Below are 14,052 nucleotides of genomic sequence, written 5' to 3' on the forward strand. Positions count from 1 at the left end.
TGGTTGCTTGTTTTGCTTTAGACAGTCTCGTAATATGGGCCAGGCTGGCTTCAGTCTTCAGGTCCTTCTGCCTTGGGTTTCCGAGTCTGGGATTATAGGAGTGTATCACCTCATGCAGCAGTCAGTACTGATTGGAACCTTTGTCCATAATTTAAAAACCTTTTTGAGGCAGTTTCTCGTCCCCCAGGTTGACCTTGAACTTGGTATCTAGCTGAGGGTGGCCAGGAACCTGATCCTCCTGTCTCCACCTCCCAAACGATGGGATTACATCAAGTGCTGGAATTTATAGGCACAGGACACCACACTTGTCTTTTATTTTATTATTATTATTTTGGACAGGGCTTTACCATATACCCAAAGGCTGGGCTAGAACTGAAGTAATTCTCCTGGCTCATTTTCCTGAGTACTGGGGTTTCAGATATGTGCCACCAGTTTTTTTTGGACACACGCTCTCACTCAGATTTGGGTAATCTTGCTGCCTCAGCTTCTTGGATGCTGGGATTACAGGTGTGGGCTGCTGCACCTGCAACCTCTGTCCAGTCTTCATTGGGTTCTAAGAGTATGTGGATATATACTAGACACTTATGAAATACACAATTTACAAATATTTTCTCCTGCTTTGTGTGTTATTGTTTCAGATGTAAAAGAGTTACTAACTTAGCCCATCAAACTAACTGTTGGCTGCCCCAGTCAGAAATGACTTGCTCCGCCGGGCGGTGGTGGCGCACGCCTTTAATCCCAGCACTCGGGAGGCAGAGGCAGGTGGATCTCTGTGAGTTCGAGGCCAGCCTGGTCTACAAGAGCTAGTGCCAGGATAGGCTCTAAAAGCTACAGAGAAACCCTGTCTCAAAAAAACTAAAAAAAAAAAAAAAAAAAGAAATGACTTGCTCCTTTCTTTTTTTTTTTTTTTTTAATGTGTAGCCCAGGCTGGCCTCGAACTCGTGATCCTCCTGCCTCTGCCTCCTTCAGCAAATCCTACCGGCGTGCGCCACCACAACCGGCTGACTTGCTCCTTTCTATACCAGTGTCTCAATATTACTTGGTTTGGAAAGAAACTTAGAAAATGTATAAGAAGTCTTTATTTTAGAAACTAGTACAATAACATTTCAATATAAACAAGAGTGTGGGGTGTAGTTCAGTGACAGAGGACAGCTCCTGCTCGGCACAGACAGGCAAGGCTCTGCATTCAATCCTCTATTCCAGAACAGTCCCAAACCCAAACAAAACAACAAAGACCCCAAACTCTGAAGCATCTTATGAGATGACGACTTGGGGCCCCCTTATGATCTTAAGGTCTTCATGTTCTGAATGGAAAGGCAGGGACTAGAACTTCTGCTGTATGACAGCAGGAACAAATGAAGGACATATGTGTGACTTTGGCTGTATGTATTTTAAAAATAAATGCTTATGGCTGGGAGTAAGGTGCTTGCCTCCCCAGCATGCAGGAGGCCAGAGAAAGGAGGGTATAGTGAGACTAAAGCCTCACAGGGAGTACAAGGTCAGCCTGGACTACAGAGCCAAGCTGTTTCAAAACAACAACAGTGGACTGGGGGTGTGGCTCAGAGGTCCAGAGCTTGTTCAGAATGAGACCCCAGGTCCTATTCCTCAGGGACACAAAGCCAAAGTAAACACTATTAGCTACCTAGGAGTTCCTGCTTGCTTTTATTTCCTAATTTTTCAGAAGGGCAATCGATGAAGAATTTAAAAATGGAGTCAGTTGGGTTTAGTGATGCATGACTATAATATCACCTACTTGGAAGACTGATGCAGGAGGATCACTGCATGTTTGAGGCTAGACTGGGCAAGACAGTCAATTCTAGGTCAGCCTGGGTAACCTAGCAAATATTGTCTTAAAAGAAAACCCAGGTTCATTGGTGGGTGATGGTGGTATACAAATTTAATCCCAGCACTCAAGAAGCAGGGGTAGGCGGATCTCTGAGTTAGAGGCTAGCCTAGACTACAGAGTGAGTTTCAGGACAGCCAGGGCTACACAGAGAAACCCTGTCTCAAAATACCAAAAATCAATCAATAAAAAGAGAGTGAGACAAACTATCCCTTAACTAAAGACTGTGTTAAAAACAAGAATGAGCATTCTAGCGGCGATTGTGGTTCAGTGCTTTTGGTCAGGTCCCGTGTCTATATTCCAGCTTCAATCAGTCTTGGCCAGTTTTGTCCAAGGTATATGCCAGGAGCCTTAAGGCACTATTTCAGCTGGCTTCTGCTTGCTGGCTTGGAAACAGTAGCTTCCTATTTACGGAGTGTAATCTAGAGTGGTGTCCAGCTGATCTGAGTTTGGAATTGCTGTCACAGCAAAGCAAAAACCTCAAGAGCTACAAGTATGCCATTTCTCAGGACAGCATGCAAACAGATCCAAGATAATACCAAGATATGCATATGTGTATAAATCCTTTATTTTTATAGTGAATTCTTATTACTTCCAAAAATTACCGCCTCACTTTATATAAATTTTATGTAGCAGACAGGACCACATACGGATTTGTTTGTTTTGAGACAGGGTCTCACTGTGTAGTCGTGCTAGCCTGGAATTCAATATACAGAATAAGCTAGCCCAGATTCATAGTGATCCTGCCTGCCACCGACTCCCAAGGTGTGTGTCACGTTTCTACCCTCCCCCTCCCATTTTATGGTTTTCTTATGAAAATACCATAGCAATATGAATATTTGGTAATAAAACATCTTTAATTGAAAAAAAGCTTTTAGCTTTTTCTTTGTTTTTTTGATACAGGGTCTCATTATGTAGCTCTGGCTGTCTTAGAACTTACTATGTAAACCAGGCTAGCCCCTGCCTTCCATGTGCTGGGATTAGAGGCATGGACCACCACGCCTTTTTATTCTTAAATGTAGTTAGAGTGAGACATTTAAATAGTCCGCTAAAGACTTTTCACGCAAGGTGTGGTGGTGTACACCTTTAATCCCAGCATGGAGGGCAGAGTAAGGTGAATCTGAGTTGGAGGCCAGCCTGGTCTACAGAGTGAGTTCCAGGACAGCCAGGGCTACACAGAGAGACCCTGTCTCAAAAAACCAAACCAAACCATACAAAAACAAAAGCAACAACAACTTTTTCCTGTCAGGGCTGAAGAGATGGAGTACTTAATGGCCGAGAACCCTTGCTGCTCTTGCAGAGGATCCAAGTTCAGTTCCCAGCATCCACACAGAAGCTCACAACCACCTGTAACTCCAGCTCTAGAGGATCCCATGAGACACACACCCCCTTCTGGTTGACACACATATACACATACATACCCCCTTGGCTGACACAGACAAACACACACCCCTTTGGTTGAGACACGCACATACACCTTTGACTGACACACATGCATATACACAACTTTGGCTGACACATACACACTCTTTCGGCACACACAGAGAGACAGACAGACACACCCTTTCGGCTGAAACACACACATGCACACACCCCTTTGATTGACACACACATGTGCACATACACCTTTGACTGACAAACATGCACACAAACTTTGGCCGACACAAACACACACACAACTTTGGCACTCACACACACACATGCACACACCCTCTGGCAGGTAGGGTTGCTTTTGCAGAGGAAAGATGAGAGCAGGAGTTAAGAACAATCAGGGTGGCTGGAGAGGTGGCTCAGAGGTTAAGAGCACAGACTGCTCTTCCAGAGGTCCTGAGTTCAATTCTTCTCTTCTGGCCTGCAGCATATATGCAGACAAAACACTGTATACATAATTAATAAATAAACCTTAAAATAAAAAACTAGAAAGGTAAGACCCCAAGAAAAGGAACCAGTTTCTTTTTTGGCTAAAGGCCAGAAACGTCCTTCGGTTTCTTGGCGGCCTCTTTACCAGAAGCCAGAGAAGCCACCGGGACTCTGATCCCTGGTCTGACTCCTAAATGTTTTTAGAGTTACCTCTTAAGAGGGTGTGTGTGGGGTGGGGATGGGTGTTAACAATAGAAAGAGGTCCATTAAGTTCTTCAAGTCAAGAGAAGCAGAGCTCTGGCCTGGGAGGAGCTCTGGAAACTGTGATAAGACTATCTTATTCGCTGGGTGTGGTAACACAGGCCTTTAATCCCAACCTGCTGGAGCTAGAGGCAGGTGGATTTTCAGGAACTCCAGACCAGCCAGGGCTACTTGGTGTCTCAAAAGACTTCATGTGTTGAGGCCAAACTAAAACCTGAGTATGATTATCTCGGGTAGTTGCCAACCTCTGACAAACCGTCCCTCTAATTGGGATGCAATGACACGCGGACCCGAAGCCTTTATCATTAACAATGACTGTATCTGCGCTTCGACACGGAACAGCTAGTGCATTCAAGGTGCCCAGAGCTCGTTCTTCAAGGCTGGGATTAGAATAGGAAGGAAATGAGATCTAAAACCGGTGCACCTCAAGCCAAAAGAACACTGCCGCCCAGAAATGACTCACTTCTCGTGTTTTAGGCACCATATCCCTTTCTTGTTTTGAAAACAGGGAGAGAAAAATGACAGCTATGACATTTTCTGAATAAACGAGTTACAGGCAAGGTGTAACGTCTGATGCTTGCTCTCCCAGCTGAAGCTAAGGGGGGAGCTGAGTTCCCGGCCATCCTGGGCTACAACAGTGAGTTCCCGGCCATCCTGGGCTACAACAGTGAGTTCCCGGCCATTCTGGGCTACAACAGTGAGTTCCCGGCCATCCTGAGTTACAACAGTGAGTTCCTGGCCATCCTGAGTTACAACAGTGAGTTCCAGGCCATCCTGGGCTACAACAGTGTGTTCCCGGCCATCCTGGGCTACAACGAGTTCCCGGCCATCCTGGGCTACAACAATGAGTTCCCGGCCATCCTGAGTTAGAACAGTGAGTTCCCGGCCATCCTGAGTTACAACAGTGAGTTCCAGGCCAGCCAGGGTTACAATACGAGACCCTGTCTCAAAAAAAACAACAAACCGATAAGCTTTCATGGTCTCTAAGGAGTTCTATCTGTTTCACAAGAGAACTCGCCGTGCATCTTCAAATTCCTGGACTTTGATTTCTTAACTGCTGGGAACACACAAACACACACACGAACGTGCACACACACACACACACACACACACACACACACACACACACCTACACACTTTCTAAAACCTTTAGACTTGAGAACAGGTAGCAGAACTTCTTTCCCTGACAGGTGCAACTGGGATCTAATTCTTGTTAAAGCCACAAGTCAGTTTCGTAATTGCATTAATAAATGTAACATCAGTTGAGTTGAAAGACGATTCAATAACCCAGGATTTGAAGAACAACAAGGAATTGCTTTGAGTTCAAGGCAAGCCTATAGTATAGGTCACGAGTTCCAGGCCAGCCTGGACTAAAGGGACCCTGCCTCAGAAAAACAAACGAAACAGAAATTCTGTGTGGCTCAAGGTGGCTGATCTGATAGACAGACACAAAGCAGAACGCCAGGCAGCTCCGGCCCCACCCTGCTATGAGGAAGTTTGCAACTGACCCTCGCATTTGAGGCTCTGGTAACAATAATGTTTACGGCACTGATGATCATGATCTTTTAGCAAATTGATTCAATAATGAGGATTTGAAGAACAAGGCATGCTAGCCAGTGGGGAACACTAAGCTATAAAGAATCCGAGAGAGTTGTTTTGCCAAAGATCTTAGTATACACTGACATTTCAGAAAGCTGGAGACAATCCAGACATCAAGCATTACAAAATAGATGATGAAATACTCAACCTTTAAGCTCTAGGGCAGCAAGTGTATCCGCAAGGCTGGTGAACAGGCAGATCATGGCAGGCGTGGTCACAAGCCTGGGATCCCAGCACCTGGAGGCTGAGGCAAGAGGACTTGGGCTGAAGACAAGACGCGGTCTCCAACAGCCCCAGATTACTCAACCAGGGCCTGGTGTTGCAGGTCTGTGAGACCAGATACTCTGGAGGCTGAGGCAAGAGAAGGACCATTCAAAGCCTTCCTAATGATGTGAATATAGTCTAGCGCCTATTAAGTAATAAGGCTGGTATCAAATAAAACAGAAAGCAAGAGGCAAAAGAGGTGTGACAGGTGTCTGAGGCAGGAGGATTCCTATGAGTCCGTTTCCAGCCTGGGCTACCAGGTGATTTCCAGGCCAGCCTGAGGTACAATGGGACACCTAATCAGCTCTTAACCAACTAGCAGTCCAGCCCCTGGGAGGTGGAGGCTGCAGGACTGGGATCCTGTTCAAGGTCATCCTTGGCCAGTCACAAACAGAAGTTTCAGGGGCTGATAAAACCCGTGGCTATGAATTAGCATAAAGTTCAGGAACACAGAAGATGAGAGACCTAGATATTTAGAATTGGCGGAGCCTGTGAACGTTCCTGTTTTATAGAAGTATGTGTCACAGTCAGAAATCCCTGTTGTTTAGCTAATGTGATTCAGTTTTAAGTTCTACCTCGTTAGCTTTGATGTCTTTATGTTGTGATTTCAATGCTACCCCCAATAAGATAGCACTGAATGACGGATTTTTCCCTGAGGGGACTAGTGTGGCTCTGGTCCACAGGGAGCTAACCTGTGGGCCACGTTTGGTTTTTATTTTAAAAAGAATTAGCAGGCTGGAGAGGTGGCTCAGAGGTTAAGAGCACTCATGGCTCTTCCAGAGGTCCTGAGTTCAATCCCCAGCAACCACATGGTGGCTCACAACCACCTGTAGTAAGATCTGGTGTCCTCTTCTGCCTTGCAAGGACACATGCAGGTAGAACACTATACATAAAAAATAAATGTAAATCTTTAAAAAAAGAAAAAAAACCAGTAACTAGCATTAGATACGAATCCTGAACCTCCAAGGAAAGAATTCCTACTCCTAACTGCAATACTGAGCAGTTGGTCAAGAAAGCTATGGCCACTCCACACCCACAGAACCCCATGTGGGCGGAGTGGCCATCTGTTTCATTTGGCCAGCTCGGGCTTTGGATGCTGAGGTATTATTCCACGTGCTGACAACACCTTGGCTTACCACAGAGTCAACAGAAAGGTTTTGGAGGACATTTGTTCCACCATGAGCTGAAGAACGGTGACCTTAAGTAACTCACCCAGATCCCCAGTTTCCAGTCTGTACAAGGGAAAGCATGGCAGTGTGCAGTCACCTTATGAGAACTGGCAAGTTTCAGAAGTGCCTGAGGATCACCTCCTCCACCCGGCTCTTCTGTAGAACAGGCTGGACTCAAACCCGCTTGGTAGCTGAGGCTGATCCTGGGCTTCCTCCCTCCACCTCCTGGGTGCTGGGATCGCAGTGTGGCCTACCACACCTGGTTTATGCAGGACCGGGGATCAAACCCAGGCCTCCTATCAAATGAGCCACAACCCCTGCCCTGCCTGAACCTGCAGAACTTCTCTCCCCAATTCATGCTCAGGTTTTACAATTTCTTTGGAATTTAAATCTCAAACTAGATGGCACCCTGGCACTGACACAGCACCCGACTTTCTCTTTTATCTCTGTGACTGGCTATCTAGATGGAAGATGAAAGTTGGGTCCGTCAGTCACTGTCTGCTTGCTAAGCTGAAGATGGAACTCAAGACCGTGTGTACCTTAGGCAGTACTGCTGTAGACTGTTGGTCCCAGGCTGGCCTTGAACTTGTTTTTGAGGGGGGATTACTTTTTCTAGTTCACCTGTTTCCAAATCACTCCTTCCTTCATACATTCACATAGCCAACAACTGTTTATGGAGTCAAGTGCGACGCTACAAACTCCGGGCACGCTGTCGTAATATATGGTTGGAAGGATATTCATTCGGCCTAAGCAAACATAACAAGGGACAGGACTTCAAATGCGAGTCAGAGGAAGCAACAATGTGCTGAGAGACCCAGAAGGTGGATAGGTGTGTCACGGGAGGGAGTGAGCAGAGCTTCCTGGTCAGTAGAGTCGGTGTGTAGGTGTGTACAAAGGCTCAGGGGCAGGAAGGGCTTACCGCCTTCTCTGAGGAACTGAGGGGAGGCCGTGTGGCTAAAGGCTATGCACTTGTTTGAAACAAGGCCGGGGCAGCAGGAAGGGATTCACCGGCCAGGCATGGAAGCCCCAGAATGGTGGTGTGGGACAGGAGACACACAGGACTGGATGACTCCCGCTGCTTTTGGAGGGGAGAGGGGCAAGAAGAGAATTAGGAGCTGCTGGGGTGGGGGTGGGGGTTCCTACCACAGAGGGGTGGTGATCGAGAGAACTGGAGATTTGTTGATGGCACTGATAGGAACTGGTGACTGGGGTGTGGAAATTCAGTGACAGAGGTGGACTCTTTGGTTTCTGGCAACGGCAGCGGAGCAGATGAAAGTACTTTCAGAATTCACCTTCAAACAATTCTGCATTCCCCAAATGTCAGAGATATAGCTTCTCCTCTCAGCGGACGGGATCCACCTTGCCTCTAAGTCACCTGGCCCCAGGACACTGTTCCCGCCCCTCCCCTTCAGTCACTGTGCAGGTCACCTTCCCAGTTAAAGCTCCAGGCACAGCATTCCCATTCAAAAATCAAACAACAAAAAATTTGTTCTTGTGAGACAGTCAGTCAGTAGCCCAGGCTGGCCTTGAATTAGCGGTGATCCTCCTGCAGCAGGCTCCAAAGTGCTCATTTACCACCTGAGCCTAAAGAAGAAACCTGACTCAATATCCAAAGTTCATTATTTATGAAATAGTCCATCTTTAAATCTCCTAATGCTTTGTACTTCTTATAGCACTTAGGTTTCTTCCTTTTATTGGAGTCAGTGCAGTGATCTCACGCCCATTCCCTATCCTGACAGTCCATAACGTCTGAGTGCACGGCTTTATGCCTCACACGGCTCTCATTGCTCTCGCAAGAGAACACTGCTTGTCCATAGTAGGTGTACTTTGTTGAATCTATCAAAGAATTCATGGTATAAATCATGTGAAGGAAAGATGAGACCCAGGCTGTTGAAGGGGAGTTTCCCAGTAGTGTGTGTTGGCACCAGGGCTCATAGCTACCACACTTAACACGAGCGTCGGCATCAGTGGCCTTCTGGCTGTTCAAAGTATTCCAGATAGCCTTCCTCTTGCCTTATGCACTGAAGATTAAAATTATAAACTCACCAGTGAGCCAGGCATGATGGCACACACTGTTAATTCTAGACCTCAAGGCAGATGCGGGCAGAGCTTGGTGAGTTCGGGTCCTACCTGGTACACAGTGAGTTTCAGGGCTCACAGTAAGACCCTGCTTCAAAAACAAAAATTACAACGACAGCAACAACAAACCAAGCTGGGGTATGTGGCCTGGTGATAGAACGCTTGCTTGCCTTGTGTGAAGCCCTGGGTTCAATTCCCAAAACTCCCCACCTTCCTCTCCCAAATTATACTCTCTGAAGTAGGACTTTTCAGATTGCTTTCTGTATTCACTAATAGGTCACGAGTTCAATGCAGGGGCATAAGGGATATGAAAAATAAGACAGAAGGGCCAACGTCATTTCCCGAAACTTGTTTCCAATACATTATCCACTGCAGAAAGAATTACTTCTCACCATAGGTGTTTACAGGGAGACCAGAAAGCCAGTGTTTTACTGCTCTTCAACCCACAGAGCTTGGGTAGAGAGTGTAGAAAACTGGGCTGGAGTTCAGTTCCCAGCACCCCACCACTGTTTTCTTTTTCCCTCTTACTTTTTAAAAATGTATTGTGCTCTTAACCGCTGAGCCATCTCTCCAGCCTTACCACTGAGGCCTTATAAGACTAGATTTTATTACTTCTCATTCTGAGTACTTGTGTGTGGGTGTGTGCAGGTGCTGGCCGAGTGTGCAGGTGCTGGCCGAGGCCAGAGGTGCCAAGTTGCCTAGTGCTGCTACAGACAGTTGTGAGTCCCATAATATGGGTGCTGGGAACTAAACTTGCGTCCTCTGGAATATGAGCAAGCACTTCCAGCCTCTGAGCTACCTCTCTAGCCCCAATTTTGTTCATTTTTATTCTGTTCTTTGAGGCAGAGTCCCATGCAGCCCAGGTTGGACTCAAACTTTCAGGGCAAAAAAGAGTGACCATGAACTCATGATGCCCCTGCAGTGTGGTGGCCCAGCGCTTGGGAGGCAGAGGCGGGCGGATCTCTGTGAGTTCAAGGCCAGTCTGGAGTTCCAGGAAAACTTGGGTTACACACACACCACACACACACACACACACACACACACATACACACACACACAACTGTCTCCAAAACCAAAAACCAAAAAGCAAACAACAAACCAACCAATCAACCAACCAAACAAACAAACAAATCACTTCTATATAAGGAAAATGTATTTACAGGCGAAACATATCCTCCATGCACAGGCCAACCGTGTCAATTTGTGTCTATATGTATATATTTAGCCTATGCCTAGAAACACAACACCATCATAGACAGACACATAATTGGGCTGGAAATGCAGTGCAGTGGGACAGTGCTTGCCTAGCATGACTTAGGCCCTGGATTTAGTCCCCAGCACCACAAAGAAAAAAACCAGCCCTGAGTTGATACAAAAACGAGAAAGCCTCCAAGTTACCAAAGGAAACAGGGCAATGGGAAGAGGGGCCCTGGGAACGGCAGAATGGACAGGCAAGGCTGGCAATGTGGCTGCTGTACCAGGCACTTTTTACTTGGTTATGTGTCATAATGACAGAAGATGAAAGAAGTGGGGAAGGATATGGAGATGATGTCCTCGTCGGCTTATTTTTGTGACAACAGTACAAAGCAGCGCCGGGCAGTATTTGATGTCGGCACACAAAGACAGATCCCAAGTCCCAGTTCCAACCTTAGTTCCACTTAACAGGCTGACCTGACAGTTTGTTGCTACTTGTCCTAGACGTCCAATACTCAGTTGAGAAAGCAGCGGAGGGCCTCCTACCTAATGAACGTAAGCATTCTTAATTGCCAATCTTCACGCCAACAAACTGGGTCAGAAGCAAGGTTCAAAGAGGAACCAGGCTGTGGTACATAAAGCCGGAGACGCTGGGTGCTGATAAATTTGGGTAATGTTTGAGTGACGCTGCACAAGTCAAGGTCCCATCCATCTCTAAAACCTTAGAATCCTACCAAGAAAGAGGATAACCTTTATCAGAAGAAAGGAAGGCCATATTGGTCTGAGACGTAATAGGCAAATAACGACGGTATTGGCTGTGGTTGTTTAAATATGAATTAAACCTCCTGCCATTATCTAGATTGGGTTAACACCCTCTGGTGATATTATATGTCAATATCTCTACTGACTCTTGGACAAATTCCAAATTTCTTCCTGAAATTTAAACCTTTCTGCACCAGCCCAATCTCATCTCCAACTTTTTAAATAAGTTCTCACACCGTGAGCCCAGGCTCAAACTCACAAGTCTCCTGTCTCAGCACCACAGTGCTGGGACGTTCAGGCAGGAGCCACCACACCCAGGTTATCACAGGCTTCCCACAGTTCAGATCTGTGAGCCCTCTGCTCTTACCCCAGTTGCCTTTTGCCGAGCGCTCCCTTAATTTTCTCTCAAGTTAAAGTTGTACAGCCTTCCCCAAAAGTTCGAACTACTCAAAAATCTACTGAATCGACTCTGCCATCCCTGATCTTGACTTAGGAATTGTTTGATGACTTTACAGCAATCCTGTGCTAGGCACAGCTGCCCTCATTTCATACATAAGAAAACTAGATGCGGAGAGATGAACTGGCTTGCCCGGGGTCCCATCATTTGTGAGCAGAGGTAAGGCTGGGTCAGATTCCTTTACTTCAGAGTCAACGCTTTTTCATCAAGCCATGCTACCTCCACGCACTAAAAACACTCAAGACTGTGGTTTAAAAAAAAAGCCTATAAAATAGTTATAACTTGGCTGATTGTGACATAAATCCAGACACATCATAGCCTTTGAACCATATGAATTATAATAGTCACTTGGAACAAGCATGGAGTTTTTAAGGGCGTTAGAGTTCTGCTTCCCAACCCAGTATAAGAACACATTTCAAATGACAGGTGGGTAGCTAAAGGGGAAAAACAGTACGGTATAAGAAAATATTCGAAACTGCGCAGAAAACATGAAAGTACAATACACCTGGCAATGTACATAGACTCAGAAGACGTAAGTATGGACTAAGGGCCTGAGGAAGCCGGTAGGGCTAAAATATCCTAAGTTCGAGGGCATATGTCTACTCTAAGAAGAGCGCACGAAGGGGGCTGTTAATAACAGATAAGCAGTTCTCATGGCCAGAGTCGAACTCTCGAGAACCACAGATAGACACAGGTCTCCGCGCCACGGTCCGGCGTATCGATGACAAGGCGGGAGATGACTGAGGGGCCAAAGGGCACAACATGGGCCAAAGAGAATGGCAAGTGGTGCGGCGCCCCCAGACTCGAGACAAGACTTGTGTCTTGCCCTCGACAGCTGGCTGGTGTGCTTGAGGACCTACGCCCGCACCCCCAAAGCTCTCCTGAGAGGTCCGGGGCAGACAGGCAGGTCCCGTCCCCATTCTGCCTATTTCCCTGGGACTCCGCGAGGGGGCAGAGGCAGACAGGAGGGTCCTTACCCAGGAAGATGGAGATGACGAGCCTCAGCGCCTGTTCCGACGCGCCCAGGGACGTCGCCAACTTGTTAAGGCTCAGATCCTCGACACCCGGCCACAGTCCCCGCATCTGCTCCAGCGCCTCTCCCACGTCCCCGTCCGCTGCAGACGCCATCTTAACTGCGGGCGCCCCCCGGGGACCCCCAGCTCCGCGCCCCGAATGTGGGCAGAACGCGGTGGCTTCACCCCCAATTCCGGCCGGGGGCCCGCCCACGGCGTGCGCATTGGCTGCGGGCCCGCCCAGTGCCTCTAGACCCACCCAATTATTGGTCGAGCCAGCCAGGGGCGGGGCCGAGCGCGGCAAGGTAGGAAGAGGGCGGGGCCGAGCGTTTGTAAGGCAAAGGTGACACCCGTGGGGAAGGGAAACGGGCCGGGGCGGCAGGGCGGGGCCTGCGATCGCGACCCCGCTGCAATTGGAGCAGCCGGGAGCGCGAGGCGAGGTGACTGCACAACTCGGTCTGGACGGCTCGGGAAGGAGTGGGTCGGCCGGCTGTCCGGCCGGCTCGCTCGCTGCCTTCCCATTGGCTGAGACAGGAGCAGGCGAGAGTCGGGGCGGGGGGGGGGGGGTGCGGGGGCGTCACCAGACCGCGAGGTTACTCTCGGTCGCCGGCGCTGGGGTTACTGGGGCATGTAACGGAGAGGCGCGAATGCCCGCCGCCGCCTCGCGAGCGCCCCCTAACGACGCCTCCTGGGGAGGGTCCTGCAGTCCCCAAGCCTTTCCCGAGAGGTCTGGGGGAGCCCGGGCTCCCAAGAACACTTTTTGACCCTTTTATTCTACGTAGCCCTTTCCGTGCGGGCGCCTTTCGGTTGTTCACGTACTGGGGATCGAACCCGGCTCGCGTGCTTGCTTTCCCGCCTGAGCTACAACCCTAGTTCCTTATTTAGTTCCGTTCCTGTAGTAAAATGCGACCTTCTCTCTGGAGGCAATGGAATTAGGATATGCCTGTTTATATTAAAAAGAGCCTACTTAACACTTGCTGCTTTAATTAACAATTAGATTAGTTTTGCCACTGCTTAAGTAATGTATGTTCACGATATAAATTCGCACAGTAGAGGCCCCTGACTCTATGAGTATGAGCCCTTTCCTCCCATGCAGCTTTCCAATCTCACTTCCCACCGGCAACCGCAGGGAAAGTGATACTCTATGGAAGTATGTGACAAAGCCATTCGCAGTTTCTTTTCATAAGGACTTCAGCTATGGTTTACACTTCCATAACACTTCGTAAAGCACCCTCCTCCCCACCCCACTTGCTGGAGAATTGAACCTAGGTTTTTTGCACATGCTAAAGAAGCATTGCACTCCCGTCTTTTCTTTATGTTCCACTTTGACATTTACGTAGAAACATTTTTAAAAAATATTTATTTTCTGGCTATGACAAACAAAGCTGTTATGAACATAGTTGAGCACATTTCCTTGTGGCACGATTGAGCATCCTTTGGATATATACCCAAAAGTGGTATTGCTGGGTCTTTTTTTTTTTAAGATTTATTTACTATGCATACAATGTTCTGTTAACATATATTCACCAGAAGAGGCACCAGATCTCATTA

General features: G+C 47.7%; 1 protein-coding gene across 1 annotated transcript in view; it reads right to left on the minus strand.

The window, feature by feature from the left end:
* Lpcat3 (lysophosphatidylcholine acyltransferase 3) overlaps positions 1–13,005 on the minus strand; it is a 42,699-nt gene extending 29,694 nt beyond the window's left edge. Inside the window, exon 1 of the mRNA XM_075982818.1 lies at positions 12,466–13,005. Coding sequence (XP_075838933.1) covers positions 12,466–12,616 — 151 coding nt within the window. The 5' untranslated portion in view covers positions 12,617–13,005. The remainder of the gene's footprint in view (positions 1–12,465) is intronic.
* Positions 13,006–14,052: the final 1,047 nt, after the last annotated feature.

The sequence above is a fragment of the Microtus pennsylvanicus genome, chromosome 8 (genome assembly GCF_037038515.1).
Source record: "Microtus pennsylvanicus isolate mMicPen1 chromosome 8, mMicPen1.hap1, whole genome shotgun sequence".
NCBI lineage: Eukaryota > Metazoa > Chordata > Mammalia > Rodentia > Cricetidae > Microtus > Microtus pennsylvanicus.